Source organism: Clinocottus analis, unplaced genomic scaffold, assembly GCF_023055335.1.
Source record: "Clinocottus analis isolate CAN_PGR_092001 unplaced genomic scaffold, fCliAna1.0.p SCAF_24, whole genome shotgun sequence".
NCBI lineage: Eukaryota > Metazoa > Chordata > Actinopteri > Perciformes > Cottidae > Clinocottus > Clinocottus analis.
Window position 1 is genome coordinate 7,448,734 of NW_027175976.1, and position 19,397 is coordinate 7,468,130.

Sequence of the window (19,397 nt, forward strand, 5' to 3'; positions counted from 1 at the left end):
CGGGATCCAATTTTTAAAAAGGTTTATTTCTTGGCTGATCTGGAACCTTGAGCTTGGTCCCAACGCCGTCGGTCCCAGAAACCAGGATCGGGTCGACGAAGCCCGCTGCCTTCAGGTCAAACAGCCCGGCGAAACCTCCCAGCTCCACGTTACACCCTGAAAACAATATCTACAGTCATGGTCACCGCTTCCATTCCTTCCCATTAGACCTCTGCAGCTCAGCTACACTTAAGATGACACATTTACAACTACGTAAGTTACCGGCGCGCGACGTTGCCTTGGCCAGAGGCTTGATCATGTCCACCAGCTGGTTTCCAGCAGCGATGTCCACGCCGCTGTCCTTATAGGTCAGACCTCTGCCAGAGACACAGAGAAAGACCACTGAGCTGAGATCTGCTCCTCTGTGCTCGACAGCTAAAGCTGCAGAAAGGTCCTGAGGAGGCTGAGATGTGTTCAAATCTAGAGGATTTATGCTTATGGTCATTTAAAGAAATACTACGACACAAGTACAGATAAATTGTTTATTACGCACGAGGTTCTACAAGATGTACAGTATAAAAAAAACTGGAATGTTTCCGTGCTTCAGTGCTCAGGTGTCACACACACCTGTGTTGCTTCAGGTGGGCGATGGCCCGGTGGCCGATGTCGCGGCGGTACACGGCGCCCGGGAAGCCCACGGCGGCCACGCCCAGATTGGCCGCCTGCAGCGCCGCCTCCAGGGACGGCCTGACCGCGGTGACGGTCAAGACCCGGCCGCCGCTGGAGACCACGGCGGCCTCCTTCAGGGCCGTGCCGGCGTGGAAAACCTGCACCCCCGAGTCCTGGAGCTGGGACAAGCCTGAGGGGGGAACGCGGGCGTTAGTCGGGTCAAATGCACGGAAAAAAAAACACAGAATGTAACATTGTGTGTAAGATTTTAATGCTTCTCTTTGTTTTCCATGATACTAAATGAATGAATGACTGTTGATTGGACATAAATGTACTAAATATAGCAAATGCTAAACATATTGGCCATATTTTCTCCTAAATACTTGTTGGCCCTGGAGTCAAACCGCGGCGTCCCGCGTACCTGTGATCTCGACTCCTTTCTTGTAGGAGCCGGGGTAACCGGCGCTGGCCATCACCACGGTGACTGCGGAGGCGTCCCGGCGCCACACGGGGGCGTTGGAGGCCAGCTTGCCGCCGACGGTGTTCAGGATCACCTCGTACAGGTCGCTCTGCAGGAGGGGCAGCAGCACCTGAAGGAGAGACCGTACACATGTGATGTGCGTTACTCAAAAAAAGAGGAGATCCAGCGGCGGGACGAGGGGTCCGGGGAAAAAACCCACCTGACACTCGGGGTCTCCGAAGCGACAGTTGAACTCGAGGACCTTCAGCCCCTGCTTGGTCAACATCAGCCCGGCGTACAGCACGCCTGGAGATCAAATAAAAACGTGAGAACGGCTGCAGGGCCGCTCTCCGGAGCGCAGACGGGACGAGAGCACTTGCCCATATAAGGAGTTCCCTCTGCCTTCATCCCGTCCACGGTCCTCTGGAGGACCGTCTCCTTGATCTGCTGCAGCAGCTCCTGGCTCACCTGCACAGCAACAGCGGCAGAGACATTAAAGACGGCGAAAGAAATGAAATAAAAAGCACCGGAGGAAGACGGAAGAGGGAGCGTGTACCTGCGGGGTCGGGCAGTAGGCCCCCATGCCCCCGGTGTTGGGCCCCAGGTCGCCGTCCTGCAGCCTCTTGTGATCCTGAGCCGGAGGCATCGCAGACACCGAGGAGCCGTCAGTGAAGCACAGACACTACAGACAACGAGGGGGAGGAGAGGGAGGGGTTAATTTCCTGTCAACTTTCCCTCTAATTCTAACCACGAGGGTTCCACTCACAGACACTTCCTCTCCCTCCAGCAGCTCCTCAACCACCACCGTCTCCCCCGCTGGTCCGAAGGCTCGGTCCTGCAATGCACCGCGTCAAAGAAACACATCAAACACGAGCCGAGTATGCATCAATTTTTATTACATAAAATGACTGCCGGATCAAAATGAAATAGGTGGTTTGAATCCACTGGGGTCTGATATCTGTGGTGAGCTTCACTACAGTCTGGAACTGATGAACGACCACAGAGGCGACGGTTCTCTACCTTCATGATGTCCATCACGGCCCGACAGGCCTCGTCCTGGTCTCGAGCCACGATGACTCCCTTCCCCGCCGCCAGCCCGCTGGCCTTCACCACCAGAGCCGGGAAGTCGGCCCTGGACGCCACCCCGCCAAAAAAACGAAATAAAAGTCAGCAGTGTGCAGTATTCTCTTTTCACAGAAGAAAAACACACAATCTGGATCAGATGCTGCATCTCTATGTGAGTGCGTGTGTTTATTTTTTTCTTCCCGTCTGTGGAATTTAAACTCTTATTTGGTTTCATGATCATTAACTCATGAAACCGTCTGAGAAAGAAAACCCCCGCTAGGAGAAGTCATTTTCTATTAGAGTGTGAATGTGTGCTTAATGGCTCTGAGAACAAAAAGCGCCACAACTTTGCTTCCGGAAAGTTGAAAACTATGCATTTAAGTCGTTTGTCTCCTCTGCTAATTTATGCATCAACTAAACCCACGACGTCACTGTCCCTCTGTGCCGTTCTTTACATAATCAAATGGTCCGCTCTACTGACGTGCGGATGTAGCTGCAGGCCTGCTGGGCGTCGGTGAAGGAGCCGTAGCGGGCCGTGGGGATGCCGTGGCGCTCCATGAAGGCCTTGGAGAAGCTTTTGCTGGCCTCCAGCTGGGCGGCTTTGGCCGACGGGCCGAAACAGGCCACGCCCGCCGCCGTCAGATCGTCGGCCATACCTGGAGGAGCCGCCAACGCCAACGGTCAGAGGGGGGTGTAAAGACGGTAAGGGGGGGGGGGGGGGCGGACGCCTGGGTTCACGGGATGGAGCTCACTTACCGGCCGCCAGCGGCACCTCGGGCCCGACCACGACCAGCCCCACGTGGTGGTCCTTACAGAACTGAGCCAGGATGGCGTGGTTACTCACCGACACCTCTGCAGGGAGAGAGAGAGGGAGAAGGAGGCAGTAGTTCCTGAAAATCATATTTAAATGCTTTTTGCAGTCTTTTAAAAAAGGGAATACAGTAAATGTCTCAGGGTTTTAAACTGTCGTCTGCCTTGGAGAGAATAATGAGATTAAGCTACACCTGTCTCTGAGCGGCCTTACCAGAGTTGCGGATCTTCCCACAGCCGGCCGTGCCGGCGTTCCCGGGGGCCACCAGCACTTGCTGAACCAGCGGCGACTGGGCGAGCTTCCAGGCCAGCGCGTGCTCCCGCCCGCCGCTGCCGACCACCAGCACCGTCGCTGCCATGGCACCTGGGCGGCCGAGCAAACGGTTAATATTAACGCCCGAAAACAAGCAAGTCACGCCTCCACAAGCTGTTCTGCAGAGCAGCCAGCGCGGCCCCTGCAATCCTTTTCACCGCTCCTCCAAAGTAAAGTGGCCAGTTAATTGCATGCAAAGCTTGACCTATAACAAAAAGCAGTTCCAGAAGCGGTGACCTTCTCCTTACATTATCGTGTAATGCCACATTAACACGGAGCCGGTCAGCCAGAACAAAAACACAAGTCAACAATTAAACGGCACTGTCACCAGGCAAGAGAGAGAGAGCGAGAGAGATAGATAGATAGATAGATAGATAGATAGATAGATAGATAGATAGATAGATAGATAGATAGATAGTAAGCATTTAATAACGTTGTTTTGAGTATTTTGTATTATTTGCACATATAACAATCCTTTTTGCTTAATCACTGAAGAATTTTGCAGCCAAAAGTGTGAGTATGTTTCTCAGAGAGTCACACAATCAATGCAAACCTACTAAACCATGACACACATTAAACATCTACCTTGGCTCATCAACAGGATCAAATCTGAGCTGACTAGTTTTTTTTTGGTGGGGGGGGTCATCTAATCTTAGTGACCTGTAATCACATGGTTTCACTAGCAGACAAAAGAGTGTTGTGTTACTTCAGTGAGGACACACGCTCAGCAATTAGTCAGACCGCTGGCTATGATTGAAGACGCTCATGAACTCACATGTCAGGGAGCAGGAGTCCAACAACCCCTAAGAGACCAATACCGGACTTTGATCACTTTATTTTCTCATCACAATATTTGCAATAGTACTACTTAACTGTAAATAGAGCATCACATAAAACTCTTTACTTCTGGAGATGTCTACAAGTTAAGACAAGCGCTGCATTCACTCTGCAGTTTAGCAGGATGAATGGCGCCGTCTACATCCTGGACAATCTAATCCAGTTGCTCCACAAAAAAAGGTAAACATTCACCCAAACTCACTTCTTTTCTAGTGCGGCGCCAGTAAGTTGCACGTCTTGTGCTTTTTGCATTAAAACCATGACTTTATGACTCCGTATGACTTTAAAGCAACATTAAAACATAAGTCAAGTGAACGCCCAGCATGCCGTTGTGAGCCTCACCTGTCTGTCGGGGTCTCTGTGAAGCAGGAAATAGCCGGAGCCTGGTTCAGGACAGCAGTCAGAAGTGTCTCCTCTGGGTTCAGCCCGCTGACTGTGGATCACACATGGACAGACACACACACACACACACACACACACACCACGTGGATCTAATAGAACTGATGAGGAGCGCGCGCTGACGCAGTTACGCAAAGCGAGTTAGAAGTGCGGAATAGCGCAGAAACAGCGGGTTTCGCTTCGTTTCTCTTACCTTTACCCGCTGCCCGAGTGCTTCTTTTTTGGGAAATTTTTTGGCAACATGTGTTTAGATTTTTTTCCCTCCCCAACTTCCTCTGGGTGGAACAGACGAGTGCATCATGGGAAATGTAGTTAATTTGCAGTGTTCGTCGAGACAAACAGAACATCCTTCACCTCGCTTTCAAAATAAATGAATGTTGTTTTTGTTGATTTCATCCTGTGGCACAACTTTATTAAATATTAGAAAATATGTACATATCATATAGTGTTATAAAAAATATAAATTATATTTAATAAATGTATATTATATTTGATAAATGTATATTTACATGCATAAAGTTTGCACAAACAAGTGCAAAGATAGATGTAGACATCTTCGGATAATGGTATATAGGACTACAGTATTAGCCTGTCTGTGTTTTTGTGGCTAGGAAGTTAAATTAGGTTTGTTAATTGGGCATTTCATTTACTCAAGCGGGATGGATTTGTTTCAATGAAAATGGTCAGAAATAATATAATTATGATAAATAAAAAGCCTTAGATTGCATCGAAGAGACCCGCTGCCTTTACTGTGTATTGACCGATCTTGCTGTCATGTGTCACCCCCAAAAAGGTCCAGGAAAACCCTGCACCATTTTGCAGATGAACTGAAAAACCGTTATCTCGATATATAAATCATTCAAAAGCATTGCTTTGACCTCAGTTGTGACATTTTTAACTCCCTTCCTCACACATGTGTTGCCCTACCGGTATGTTTTTACTACACACAGAAAACTGTATTGCAAAAATAAACAAAAGAAGGCAGGGGAGAATATTGGCACAGAAGAAGTCTAATCCCCCATAACAAACTAAATAAAGACTTAAAGAAATCCTGTTCTGATATCTGGCTTTGGCAACTTAAAGTGCAAAATATCCAGTTTAATATTCAGATTTATTTTTGTTTTCCAAACACTAACTTACACGTGATTACAGTCTTCTTCCAGTTCCTTGTCTGTTTACCCTGTCAGTATCTAAAGCAAGGTGCAAACAGAAAACATTTTCAGTTTTACAGTTGAGGATGAATGTACAACGTGATGGCAGCAGTTAAGCAGTCCAGAGAGATTGCTTTTCTTCTAACAATTATGTTATAAATATAGAAAAAGACAACGGCGAGTCTCTTGGGCGGCTTAATCGTCAGTGGCTGGTTTTCAATAAAAGCAGAAGATCTCAGAGCGGAAATCAACTCATTTCTTCTTCTTGTCCTGCGTGCTGGTGAACCATTGGTCCAGCAGCTTCTTGCTGTAGTAGATCTGCCAGGCGTGCACCTGCACCGCGATGACGATCACCAGGTACATGACGGTCACGGCGGAGAAGCCGAAGATGAAGCGGTAGGATTTGCCGTGCCGATACAGCTGCGTCGCCACAGGGAACATTTCCATGCTGCCGTAGATTAGCGGGGCGATGCAGAAGAGCCCGCCGCTGATCATGGAGATGACCAAGTAGCTGATGTTGTTTCGAGGCAACGCCAAGAAGCTGAAGACCGTGGGGATTGCACTCAGGAGGTACGGGTACTCCCACTGGTACGGCGCGGCTACGACCTTGTACGACACCAGGCTGAGTTGGCTTACTATCACCTGAGAAAAGATCGACAACACAAGTCACAACTAACTTATACTAAATACTAACGGTTTCAACTGCCAGTCAAAGACAAAGGTTGGGTCTTACCTGAGCTGCCATCAGCACCCAGATCAGCACATGGACAATGTTGAGTTTACGGATTTCAGACTTCAGAGCAACGCTGTGCCAAATGAGAAAGATGGGAACAGTCACACACTAAACATGTAGACTTAAGAGTTAACTGAACTCATCAATGCAATGATTATAAAATCTGGGGATCAAACTATATCAGTTGAATTTCACAGAGGAAGTCCTAATGAGAGACTTGGGTTCCATGGATCTCATGTTTTTTGTTTTTTTTTAACACTTGATATCCGTCTGAGATATAACGCTCATTACTTTAGTGGTAACAGATCCTACCTCATCTGGTAGTGTGAGGCAACCTTCTCCCGGTGCTGAAAGTCACTGCCATCTGTACCTGTAGCTCTCGGACCTGCTCGAGAAGCCATAGTGGATATCTGGAGGCAAAACACAATATAAATACAATAAATACTTGCTGCACGTCTTATAAATGGGCTACACGGTGGTTAGGGTTAGGTCTAGCAAAGACGCCTCACAGCAGCGTCTCTACCTCTGCCCTGCGATGGACTGGCGACTTGTCCAGGGTGCCCTGCCTTCGCCCATTGACAGCTGGGGTCAGCTCCAGCGCCCGTGTTGGTTGTTATCCCAATGACATATTTTAACACAGCCACAAAGAGATAAAACATCCTTAACGTTAGCAGCTGCACAGCTGCAGCAACACTGCGCGACTTGCTTGAAACTTAGCATCAGGGACTCCATCAAACAGCCGAGTTGACAAGCTAATGCTAGCTAGCTGTTAGCGAATGTTAGCTAGACGGAGTGAGATAAATGTGGGCTAAATTGCCAAAAGTGTCACATGACGTTAGTGTAAATGCAAGAGAGATTAATCGAAGCACTTACTCTTTATTTTCTGTTGTTCATAAAGAGCGTTTAAGTATAAATATGCTGGATGAAACAGAAAGACATGCTAGCTGACGAGTACCTTATTCGCGGGAGGAGAAAGACCGGAAGTGTGACGTGTCAAACTCTGATTGGTCAGACTCTTTCTCCAGATCTCGCGCAAGTTCCCGTTACGTCTCATACTTGCAGAAAATTAAAAGCGTCGGTTTACGAACGCTTAAATCAATTAAATATTAACTTAAGGAATAATTTAAGAGGCTATTTAGGATGATTACATTTAGTCAAGTACTGTACATTATACACTCAAGTACCATTTTGAGGTACTTGAGTATCTCAAACTCACGGTGTGCCACTTAAAACCACTAATCTGCCACATTTCAGAAGGAAATACTGTACTCTGCTCCAGTACATTTATTTGACAGCTGTAGTTAATGGTTATATTACAGATTATTGATAAATGATTCAAAAAATCATTATCTTTCATTATCAAAAGATGAAGCAACCCAGAAGTGTATACATTTGTAAATATGAACCTAAACATTACCATCTGCAAATTAAAGTTATAGATAGATAGATGATAGATATGTACTTTATTAATCCCCAAGGGGACATTTTTTTGTTATACTTTACACAAATGCAAACTTAACTATAATGCAATTATATGATAGATATTATTTTGAAATGGGCCATTCTACATTAGGAGTACTTTTCACACTCGAGAGGTTACAGTTTTGGCCTTTTGACATCATCCCTATCTGCAGAAAGGCTGAAGCTGAATTTAATTTAAAAAAAAAACCTTTTTGAAGATGTCTGACCCATCTGTGACCTAATATAAATATGTGTGATTTCATTTTCTGTCTTGTTTATCACCACTAAACTGTATTAGATAATGTATTATAAAATAATGTCCATTACATGCAGCACAGAGTTTAATGGGATGGGAATGAAAATCAAGTAAAGACATTTTTCAAATTTTTTTTATTAAACCAATAATCAACCAATCAAAGCAACATAATTCACAAACTTTAGGCACTGTTTCCCATTTTATGATGTGCACTATTGTCCAAAAAAGTAATAAAAACAAACACTACAACATTACAAAATTACAGAATTTAAAGAAATAAAGTACAAAATAAAAAGACAAATGGTGGTATGAATTGGGATGAGTATGAAGACATTTTTTCAATATTTGTGTTTCATGTTTTGACACAGAACATGTACGCTCTGCATTTTGGAAGGAATTCCGTAATTTACTGTCAACACAGAAATGAACACAATCCCAAATAATCAGTAGTCAAACAAATAAATTACAGAGCTGACAAACTGACAGAAACCTTTTAAAGAATTCCTGTCTATTACAAATAAAACAAGACAAATCATGACGTTAACTGCTCAAAAGCAAAACAATCAAATTATGGTTCAACTGCCAAATTGTGGACTTAGAGATCAAAAAACCTATTTTACAGTCAGACGATGTAAAAAGTCATATTAAGATTTGATTGTATTAAAAAGATGGATTTTCAAAATAGCATGAAAGACTAACAATGGCGTAATAACTGCAAGATGACCATTAAGACATAATACAGCATTATGCATCGACAGCTGTGAATAAACGCATTTTACAATGAAACCATTATGTTCTTATGTGCCCAGAATACAGTATATAACTGTAAAGCAAAATAAAAAAAATGAGTGAAGTTCAAAAACAATTCTGCAACATAAAGCCTCATTGTTCCAGGAACTATTCCAGCCATGACATGAGCATTGATATATTGTGTTTGGATGGATATAAGAATAAATGCACAATGCAAACTCACAAGAATTATGACAACTGAGATATGTGGTAGTATTAATTTACCTCTGCTCTTCACAACCCTCACATGAAATATTTATTGACCAGCTCTATTTCAACAATGAACATACCCTGCACATTATTTCATAACGGCATAACTTTCTGAGACTCTATTGATGTGATGAATGTAATGCAAAGAATAATTCAATGAAATATGTTGCTAGTATATTAAAAAAGATTATTCAGACACCACTCATTGTAAACCATTCAATTTGACCCACATTGTACCTTTGATACTCTTTAGTTTTACCATACATATGGTAAAAGACACCATCAATGTCACTGTCATCTCCTTTGTTGACACACATTTCTTACATTGGGTACAGTAAGTAACCAGAAAATGTGGAGTGGACATATTGACCAGCATAAAGTCCTGCAGCCTGGTCAGATGGAAGCTGCATATGCACAGTGTCTCCCTCTCGTAACGGAAGCACAGCACTCCCCGATGCCTGATCCAGCAAGCCTTTTTTGTATTCGTCATACGTGTACATTACTGGCTCATTATTTTTCATCAGTGCCACCCACACATTACTCCCTTTGCAGTGGACGTGGTAGGCAAAGTAGTAGACCCCTGGTACACTGCAGGTGAAAACACCATTTTGGGGATTGTAGTCCTGATTGCCGTTGTGCAGGAGTTTGTCAAAGATGACAGGAGAGCCAACGAGAGGGAATGGATTTGTGAGCTTTGCTGTGAACGCGGGCATCTCCACGCCATTTCCAACAATGTCGCCTCTATTCTTTTGCTTCTTGTAACCTTGTTTTTGGCCGGTGTATGGACCCGTCACTGGGAGGATCTGTCCGAGGTCAGGAGATGATAGTCCGGGAGGACCAGGGGGTCCAGGTTGTCCTGGTTGCCCTGGGAGTCCAGCAGGGCCACTTGGCCCAATGTTACCTTGAGGACCAGTATGACCAGGGGATCCTATCTTTCCTTCCCCAGGATAGCCAGGTTTACCAGGTAGGCCTGTTTCACCTTTTGGCCCTGGCAGCCCAGGAGGTCCAAGTGGTCCCCCTGGTCCTGTAATCCCTGGGATACCTTGTGGTCCCTGGTAACCTGTCCCTCCAGGTTGCCCCCCTTCTCCTCTTGATCCGGTTAATCCTGCGGCACCAGGGGAACCAGGTGAACCCTTCATACCGGGTTCACCTTTTGGTCCAATTGGCCCTTGTAAACCTCTTGGTCCTGGTTGTCCACCCCCACCTGACAGACCTGGCTGTCCTGGAAGACCTGGGGGCCCTAATTCACCCTTCATTCCTGGATATCCTTTTTGTCCCCCAACACCATCTTCTCCCTTTTGCCCTGGGAAGCCAAGACTACCGGGATTCCCTATTGGTCCTGGTGGGCCAGGCATACCACTAGGACCAGTGGAACCAATGACCCCTGGAAGACCTGCATGACCTTTATCACCTTTTAGGCCTGAAGGTCCAGGAAGACCAGCATGTCCATTGTGACCTTTAGGTCCTGGAAACCCTGGTTTACCGTAACCTGGCAAGCCCGGACCCCCTGGTAAACCAGGTGAGCCCGATTCTCCTTTCCCTCCAGAGAACCCTGGTTGTCCTTTTAAACCATCTTTTCCTGGTTTTCCAATTCCTGGCAAGCCTGGTGGTCCCGGTTGACCTCTATCACCAGGAGGCCCTGCCAACCCTGACTCTCCAGGAGGACCAAGTTTTCCTGGTATCCCTGGTTGTCCAGGTAGACCATTCAAGCCAGGTTTGCCAAGCCCGGGGATGCCTTGATTTCCAGGTGGACCTGGTGGTCCATAAGGTCCTTTTAAACCTGGCAAACCAGGCAGACCATGTCCTTTCTCTCCCTTGGGGCCTGGGGGACCAGGAAACCCAGGTGGACCTTTTGTGCCAGGCTCCCCGAGAGAACCCAGCTGGCCAGGAAACCCTTGACCTCCTGGTTTGGAAATTCCTGGGAGTCCAGGGGGACCTGGGAGTCCTGGAGGCCCACGAAGTCCAGTTTGTCCTTCGCCACCATAAGGACCAAGGTCACCTTTTGGTCCTGGTAATCCGGGTCCTCCTGGTTTGCCTGGCAATCCTGGCATGCCAGGTTTTCCAATCCCTGGGTAGCCTTGGGGACCAGAAGGCCCTGGCTTTCCTGGTAGCCCTGGCAATCCCTGACCTGGTAGCCCAGAGGGGCCTTGTGGGCCTGGTGGTCCTGTTGGTCCTGGGGGACCCTGAACTCCTTGTGGTCCCTCTCTCAGACCTTCTCCACCTGGAATATGGGGAGGTGGACCTTTGCCCCCTCTGGGGAATGTTTGTCCTGTAAACAAGAGGAAGACATGTTGCCGGGGTCCAGACCTTCGAATCTGTCTACTTCGCAGAGTTGTAGCTTAAAATTAGCCAATCAGTACCATGGGCAGGGTTAATGCCATTATCAATATGCCATGACTTATTATGTTAATATTTTCACCGACCGCCATCAGATTCATTTGAATACGTTGGTCACCAGGGATTAATTAGCAAAAATCAAATTCCTCTCATGGCAGACTGGAAAGATAAATGGCAGACTGAAAGTGATCGTTAACATACATTACATGCACCTGATATGATCTGATGCATATTTTTCTGACATGAAGTTTCATGATGACATATTTAGTGTCATCATGAACTGAGGAGTTTGAAAATTTAAGAAAAAGTAAAATGATAATCATGATACTTGTTAGTAATTACAGTTTACATTTGGGGCTTTATAGCTTTTTCTCATTGAATAAAAAATATATATGACTACGGCGCCTCCTATAGTTCAGCAATGGTGGCCATTTAGGTCAGCTCTGAATTTACCACCAAAAACGAGCAGTTTTCACTAACTCGGTGACCTCACCTTTGCCTTTGCCCAATTGCAAAGGCAGCTGAGGAAGCTCTTTTCCATACTGAGGCATTAATGGCACTTCTTTGCCATAAGGCAGGTGTGGCATCTCGTTCCCTAAAAACTGCTGCTGAGGATACCCATCATTGTACTGTGGCAAGGGCTGGTGCTGTTGAGGAGGTTGTTTGTGTCCATAATACTCCCCGCCGTGGGCTAAGTGTAATAAACACAGCTGGAGCACTGTGAGGGGTCGACAGAGAGAGTGGAGGGGTACAGCTGCCATTGTTCTGCAGTGGAGGAGAAAGCAAGTTAAAATGTAACGTGTGAGACATAAAACACATGAAACAACTGAGTTAATGAACTGATCTTATTGTGTGAAATTGGCCCCTTAAAATTGTTGAATCAATTCAGTTTAATCAATTCAGTGAATATCTCCTCACGGATACTGGTGTTCCTGCTCAGCACTTTCTCTGCAAATGGGAAACTAACAATGCTATTTCAGCCAATCAGCACAGGGGGCGTTTGTGCTCGTGCACAGGACAGGGGAAAGGCAACGGATGTAGAAAGATAAACGCGGTGTTAGTACTTTTTGTGTATCTTATTCCAGAATTGATAACTAACTTTAACTGGTTAAGGATGTTCCTTCTCTGAAGTTTATGATTTACTTTCCAGCCAAGCAGAAATAAGATCCAGGGAAGACATCTTGCAGTCTGTAATATGCTGCTTGCACCACAAGGATACACACTGTACACACACACCATTTTAAGGCTACGGCTTTCATGTGTGTCCACGACCAGCAGGCTGAGCTCTTCGGTCTTGCAGCTGAGTCAAGAAATTATGAAACCCACTGTGGTGAAACCAAAACCCCCCTCCTGCCTGACTTTGAGCCTTCTTCCCGGCTGTCTACACATCTATTCAAACATACTGTGGAAAAGCCTCAGAGCCTCATATCCTTGAGGGGAATTACACACAACGCACATGCCGCTTAAACATGTATCGCAATTAAGAGGCAACTCATGGGACAGGGGCAGTTTTGAAAATAATCTTTTAAACATGTCTCTGCTGAAGAGATTGGCAAACTGCTGCCAAGAGCAGAGTGGGAAAATAAACAGTGATGGATGATTGTATGTTTTCATTCAAAGTGGTATTTCTGTGTCTTGAAACAGTACCGGAAGAGATCTAAGTTTTGGGATTCTTCTATTCTTTTTGGCAATTACTGAAAATGCAAACTAAGTAGTCTCAGGATGAATATGTTTACAGTACAATGTTTGGCACATATTTCCTCGTCTATAATACTCTGATACAAATGGATACCAGAGTAACAAAGAAACCCACACAACTTTAGCTTAGCTTAGTGAATTTGGGTGTAAAGGCTGCTCTTAAAATGTGAATCTTAAGTGGCTGCAAGAATGCTTTAAACTAAATTTAGATAATATTGTAGGGATATGTTTTTTTTTTAATGTCTTTCAATGACTGCTACTTGTGAGTTATGACTTCAGTGTACATTTTAACTATGGCCTTTATAATCAATTCCTATTATAAATTGTGTTGCAATTCCTACTTTATCATCATAAATCAATGACTTCAAGCCTGATAACAAAAATTACACTTTACTTATTGCAGTGTTTCTGTGCAAAATGTTCAATACACAAATCAAAAGAAATGTGTGATTCACCTATACGTGTGTTTCCTGGGTCCACCATGCAAAACGACAAATTCCCTTACTGTCAGGTTTCTCCTCTTCTCAAGCTGAAGGTCGTCGATCGCTCCGGCCTTCGCCTCCTTCGTCTGCTCCCTCCTCTTCTTCCCCTCAGTTCAGGTCGCTTTTCTGGGTCTTTTCCAAAGCATGAGTGGGACGCCGGCCATGCACGAAATCCAGCCAGGCGTTAGCTGCAGTCCCGCTGTGAAAAAATGAACGTCAGGTTCGATGAATGTCAGGTGGCGACCTTTCGCAGAGGCCTGAGGTTTGTAACACTAAGCTGCCATCTCCACCTGGTAGACATATTTTGGCCTTGATCCAGCTGAGGCTCACCTCTTTTCTGGAGGAATGCAGGGACAGAGGTATTACAAATAAATGTTCCAGAAATGTAAAATAATAACGGTTGCTTTGCAGCCCGTCAGGATAAAACATCCTCTGCTTCTACACTGGGATTTGTGGGAGAATTTCCAACTGATAAATAAATGAAATAGTGATTGTAAAATGAAGATTCATATTAAAAAAAAGTTAAATATTCAAGAAGACATCTCAGTCACAGCATTCAAAATCACACATCATGAATGTACATTCATACAGTAAACATATATGAAACAAAACCTCATGTCAAAGACTTTATGACCATTTTAAATGCAGTCTTTTGGTGAAGTAAAAGAAGCTTTAATAAACAATGTATAGCTCCAGCACCATGGACAGATCCTGCAGACAATGTCCACCTGTAAGACTGATATCGCTTCCAATGGACAGTTTGTGTGGTCTGTGACTGACCTCTGATCTGTTTTACTTGTCTTTAATCTCATAAACATTATATTCTACATTTTTAAAGCGATTTTCAAAACAGTAATTGTCCCAATTTTCATCCGGCCTGTTTAACCCCCATTAAAAATAAACAGACTTACAAGTCACTCAATTTTGGATCTTTAGCAAAAGGGATAAATGTGCACTTTCAAATGCTCTGCAGAGAAAGTAAGGCGATAAAAAGTTACAGGCAGACAAACAGCTCGTCAACTCACGAGGAGACTTAAGTGTTTCAATGCCCAGACTGAAGAACATTTTTGGTATGTCTCCTGAAACCTCAGAGCTTGGGCCACTCAAACATCTTTTTCAGATATAAAACCAGCCGGCGGTTGATCCTCAAGTATCGATTTCCTAAATTGAACATGATTTCACACATGGTGAAGTTAAACTGATCAGCGCTGCGGTCAAAACCCCCACAATGCCAGTTATTCTCTGCACACCGTGGAGGGGAGCAAGAGAAACGAGACGATCGCCGTAAGAAAGAAAAAGGCAGCAAATCAAGGAGAGACTGAAACAACAGCTTTGAAACACATGTTCCCTCCAACCTCTCAGGATACGTCAAGTCTTCATGGCTTACAGAGAGGAAGCAGACAAACACCGGACGAGCTGCACGAGTCTCAGCGCTCATTTTGGAAGTTGGATGCAGCTTCAAAGTGTCATCAGAGGTGACCTGGTGTCTTCAGAGACAACAGGCAAGGTCAAGGTCATGGTCAACAAGGTGTTTCACTGTGAGACCATGTTTCCACTTTTGCTTTTAGTTGAATAAGTAGAGAAGCTGAGCTATGAGATTGGACTTTAATGTCATCTTTATATTTTTCTTTCCTTTATATTTTGCCCAATTGAATTTTATGCATTTTGCAGGTGTTAACTACTGAAAGCAATACAACAACATTTAAATGTATTTAAAGTATATCATTGAGATTCCTTATCCACTTTTTCTGAATCGTCTTGTTCTGGATGTTTCTAGAAAGAATTAGTTCATCGTTCCTAAACATCACATTTCAACAAACACAACGTTCTGATGCTACGATAACTTCCAGAAGTACCCAACCACCTGAAGTTTCATGCGTGATTGCGCAAAGTGGAGCCCAGAGTTATGCGCACTGAATCTTGTGAAAAACGGAGTCAAAGCAATCGCCCGAACCGTCTCAACATGAATCATTTCAAAACATGCTTTGTTATTCTCTGCATCCTGCTGCCGGGGAGAAATCTCAGTTGGGCCGAGGTCTCAAATACGCAAACACGGGGCCTGTTTTGACGTAAAAGAAGTAAAAACAACTGTCGTATGTCCTTATGCTCGACTATCAACCTGACCAAATGTGAGGGGACGCTCCTCCTATTCGTGCAAAAGTTTTGGCAAAACCCACAGAGTGGGAGTTGTCGTGTTTCCTGGGGACGGCCGGGCTTTACTGCCGGCTCTGCGCCAACTCTGCTTCTGTTGAATGTGTCAACAGGCGGAGAGCCGTCTCCAGCGAACTGGTGCAAGCGATCTTGGGGGACTGGGGCGGATGAAACGTGAAAAGAGGGTTGAAAGACGGGTCAGCCGCTTCTCGGAGAACTTCAAAGTGTACCAGAGGCTCTACTGCGTCCTAGAAAAACAAGCACTCGCTCTTATTCAGGCCCTTCCACATTTTTATGTTCGGTCGGGTTCTGGTTCTCCCCGTTAACCTTTTTGCTTTCTTGTCACGATATCATTCGGACACATATGAGGACTCATCACTCCATAATCGTGCGACTACGCCAGGTGAAATGTGGTGAAAGAGCTCCTCCAGACCCACATTTGCTGGGTGGTGAGGTTTTGGGAGGTGATTGTGTGTGTTTAAAAAGGTCTGTTGTATCATAATGGATTAAAACATTGTCTGATATGATTTAAAGTTCCTTCTTCTATTTAGTTCCAGGCTCCAGGTTGGGTTGAGTACAGTCATTTGTGTTGTATTTATTTAATCTGAACCCTTCATTTTCTACTTTGCCTCTTTCTCAGCGTTTGCAATAATTTCTTGTAAATAAAATAACTTTGTTCTGCCGATTCCATCTGGTTTTATGTCGCCTCCCCTTCCCCGAGCACGCGAAATCCTCCCCTGTAAAGTCGCTGGACCATTACAACAGATTCATGATGGGACTTTTCGTTTCAATAAATAACTCTGTTCTCAGGGGCTTCCTCCCCCCTTATTCTACAGGTAACTTCCAGAAAGCTTACGTTTCCCAGCACAGCATACGCTTTCAATCATGAACTTAATGATCAGCGAGAGTGCAGTGATACTCTTAGTGTACCATGAAAAGGAAATATAACCCACACAGCGTCCCAAAAAGCTATTCCAGTGAGCGTAAGGACACAGCCATCATTTATTAATAAATACATACTATATATATATATAAACCTGCTGGAGAATTACATCTACATCCTAACATGGACTACAATGTACAACATCTGGCAACTATTAGACAAGACATCTGCCGTTTATGTGATGAAATATACATTGAATGTGCATCATTGGAGAATGCATTGCTGCTCACGATGTTCTAGACATATATATGAATACATATGTATGTGTCTTCAATATCTACTGGACTTGACCATAAAATGAATGTAGAGCTTTCCTGATTCTCATGAAAACTCCTCGGACACCTCTCGCTTGACGACGGCCCCGTGATGGATGCTGGTTCCTCTGAACCTCTTCGCCAACGTTACAACCGCAGGTTTGGTGATGAGCCACGAGTCTTTTATCACCTCCAGCTCGGCTTTGAAAAATAATCAAGTTTCCATTTCTCCTCTGTGTTCATCCGCTGACCGATTCCAGATGGGGGACTCGAGCGCTCGATAAACAAACGAGGAGGAACGGAGACGTGTCATCGCTTACAGATACGGCTTTTTGTGTGTGTTTTAAACTGATTGCAGAAGGCCTTCCTTTCCTCTGACTGTCATCACCCTTCATTAAAGACAATTGTTTAGGGCCATAATTAGATGGTTGCTTTCTAAAAAATAAGCCCGAGAGCAGTACTCGTGAAATAATGCAAAATGCATGCAACGATGCAGTTTGTGCAGTGTGAAAACGTTCAGACACACACAAACACACAAAGGAATGCAACGATCAGCGGACAGGAGCAGCAAAAGCGCCAAGACAACATCTGGGGAATGTACCTGTGTGTGTGTGACCATTTGCATGCACGTGTGTGTGTGTGTGTGTGTGTGTGTGTGTGTGTGTGTGTGTGCGTTGTTATTTTCTAACCTTTATGAGACAAAGACTCCTCCTGCACTGTGATTATGTTGCGCTCACGCTGCAGTCTCCAGAGATTACGCCATCAACAGAAATGTAAATGCCAATTTTGTTGAAGTTTTCAAGCAACAAAAAAAAAATGCCGGCAATTTCCTGATTCCAGCTGTTCAAACATCTTTGAGCTCGGACGAAACAAGCCTTTTTAATCACGAAGGGCAGTTTGAACTTTTCTTTCCTGACATTTCATTGAACAAACGATTATCTCCTGGCTTGCTTATGTCAAAAATATACAATATAACTCGGCCTGCTGCGTCCCACGACAGTAGATGTAACGTTATCCCTTCACAAATAATTACATTTTGTCAGACAATCGATCAATCTCGCCGCAAACTGAGCCAAGTTCAACAGAGGGCGCCAAACTTCAGATTAGCAAGTCATCGATACCCATATTAGTCTTGTTTACTGGTGTTTTCCACAGACTGGGAGGAGGCTTACGTGTGCCTCCAGTGGCCAAAAACAAATGATCCTGCCAAAGACTGTGTTTGCTGGCTGACTTTAACACTTTTGCACAATCAGGGTTTACGGTTGCTTTACGTACAATTTGTACTGGACACTGGTTTTGTGTGTCACGCAGGTAATTTTCCATCTTCCACAGCAGTAGTCTGACAAACCACAGGTCAGATTCTGGCGTCTGTCTCCGGGCAGGTGACTTATCCCGCCTCTGTGGTCGACTCGTTTCCCCTGCGCCACTCGGCTTATCCTGATGGGAAGAGTTTGTCGACGTCTGCTCCGGGCAGCTCTCTCGACCCGTTTTTGCTCTTTTGAAGCATTCCTTCACACCTCCTCGATCTCTTTGCAGGGCCGAAGGCCGGAGACGCCGTTTCCCGAGGCGCCTGCAGCCTCAAACGCGGCAGGCAGGAAGGAAGGGTCGGCTGACCTTTAGGTTTCGCTGAGTCCAAAAAAAAAGCCTGGTTTAAAGGCGCCATCAAACCGAATGACCGCGGGGGGAAGTAGCACGCGGATGCGTTTCAAATTGGCAACCGCAGTGTTTGCTCACTGCTCCTCTGACCTCTGACACACACGTACGTACATGCACATAATTGCTCCGACACCTCCCTCCCATTGTCCGACCTGCGTCAGCCATCTCATTGACAGATCTTCCCCTCTCCCATGCGCGCTGGGAAACCGCAAGTCACCCGACGTCTGGCCGCAATTTTCTTTTCAAGCAAAAATTGGAGCGGGAGGAGAATTATTTTCCTATTAGCTTTGAGTTCTGTCAAAACAGAGTATCTAGTGTCAGCGGACGCCATTTAATATCACTTCAGAACTAAGAGTCAATTCAGGTTTTTACCAACTTTTACTGAAGTTGCTTAAAGGGGAAAAAAATCAATGGGAAACACGGAGGGGACGAAAGTATTTGTGAACCAAAATAGGGCTTATTTCTTTATTTGAAATGATTTGTTCCACTATCTTTAAGGAACCACTCGCGATGCTTTTCAGACTTTTTCCAAACTTCATCCAGGTTTTTCGCCTGAACGTCATGTGGTTTTGTCATTTTTTTTCTTTCTTGCTCTCGCTCATATTTGCACTGGCTCTCGGAGGGACACTCCACTAGTGAATGATTATTTTCGTAGGCAATAACTACGTTTGGCCAATAATCAGATCTGATCACTCGTACTATGCTCAGACCACAGACTCCAGTTGGGAGTTTGCAGCTGCATAA

At 45.0% G+C, this 19,397-nt stretch overlaps 3 protein-coding genes across 3 annotated transcripts in view; all 3 read right to left on the reverse strand.

The window, feature by feature from the left end:
- The window catches only part of gart (phosphoribosylglycinamide formyltransferase), a 7,833-nt gene extending 3,021 nt beyond the window's left edge, over window positions 1–4,812 (reverse strand). Inside the window, exons 1-14 of the mRNA XM_068590901.1 lie at window positions 4,726–4,812; window positions 4,476–4,566; window positions 3,198–3,347; window positions 2,930–3,025; window positions 2,655–2,829; window positions 2,129–2,240; window positions 1,875–1,943; window positions 1,665–1,790; window positions 1,489–1,576; window positions 1,329–1,414; window positions 1,070–1,238; window positions 607–838; window positions 262–356; window positions 47–156 (exon numbers count right to left, since the gene is read on the reverse strand). Coding sequence (XP_068447002.1) covers window positions 47–156; window positions 262–356; window positions 607–838; window positions 1,070–1,238; window positions 1,329–1,414; window positions 1,489–1,576; window positions 1,665–1,790; window positions 1,875–1,943; window positions 2,129–2,240; window positions 2,655–2,829; window positions 2,930–3,025; window positions 3,198–3,342 — 1,503 coding nt within the window. The 5' untranslated portion in view covers window positions 3,343–3,347; window positions 4,476–4,566; window positions 4,726–4,812. The remainder of the gene's footprint in view (window positions 1–46; window positions 157–261; window positions 357–606; window positions 839–1,069; window positions 1,239–1,328; window positions 1,415–1,488; window positions 1,577–1,664; window positions 1,791–1,874; window positions 1,944–2,128; window positions 2,241–2,654; window positions 2,830–2,929; window positions 3,026–3,197; window positions 3,348–4,475; window positions 4,567–4,725) is intronic.
- Window positions 4,813–5,624: 812 nt separating this feature from the next.
- On the reverse strand, window positions 5,625–7,389 carry jagn1b (jagunal homolog 1b). Its single transcript, XM_068590645.1, has 4 exons — window positions 6,926–7,389; window positions 6,729–6,826; window positions 6,417–6,489; window positions 5,625–6,325 (listed from the first exon to the last, which is right to left on the reverse strand). Exons 1-4 carry the CDS (start codon window positions 7,073–7,075, stop codon window positions 5,936–5,938), a joined length of 711 nt encoding a protein of 236 aa, XP_068446746.1. The 5' UTR covers window positions 7,076–7,389; the 3' UTR covers window positions 5,625–5,935.
- A 2,038-nt stretch (window positions 7,390–9,427) lies between these two features.
- col8a1b (collagen, type VIII, alpha 1b) lies at window positions 9,428–13,784 on the reverse strand. The gene is made up of 3 exons (XM_068590669.1): window positions 13,673–13,784; window positions 11,963–12,234; window positions 9,428–11,401 (listed from the first exon to the last, which is right to left on the reverse strand). Exons 2-3 carry the CDS (start codon window positions 12,228–12,230, stop codon window positions 9,453–9,455), a joined length of 2,217 nt encoding a protein of 738 aa, XP_068446770.1. The 5' UTR covers window positions 12,231–12,234; window positions 13,673–13,784; the 3' UTR covers window positions 9,428–9,452.
- Window positions 13,785–19,397: the final 5,613 nt, after the last annotated feature.

Coding starts and splice junctions, on each gene's coding strand:
- jagn1b (XM_068590645.1), bottom strand. CDS start 7,075: ATGTTTTATCTCTTTGTGGCTGTGTTAAAATATGTCATTGGGATAACA. Junction 6,490..6,728: donor GCCTCACACTACCAGATGAG/GTAGGATCTGTT, acceptor CATTTGGCACAG/CGTTGCTCTGAAGTCTGAAA. Junction 6,326..6,416: donor GGGTGCTGATGGCAGCTCAG/GTAAGACCCAAC, acceptor ATCTTTTCTCAG/GTGATAGTAAGCCAACTCAG.
- col8a1b (XM_068590669.1), bottom strand. CDS start 12,230: ATGGCAGCTGTACCCCTCCACTCTCTCTGTCGACCCCTCACAGTGCTC. Junction 11,402..11,962: donor GCAATTGGGCAAAGGCAAAG/GTGAGGTCACCG, acceptor TCTTGTTTACAG/GACAAACATTCCCCAGAGGG.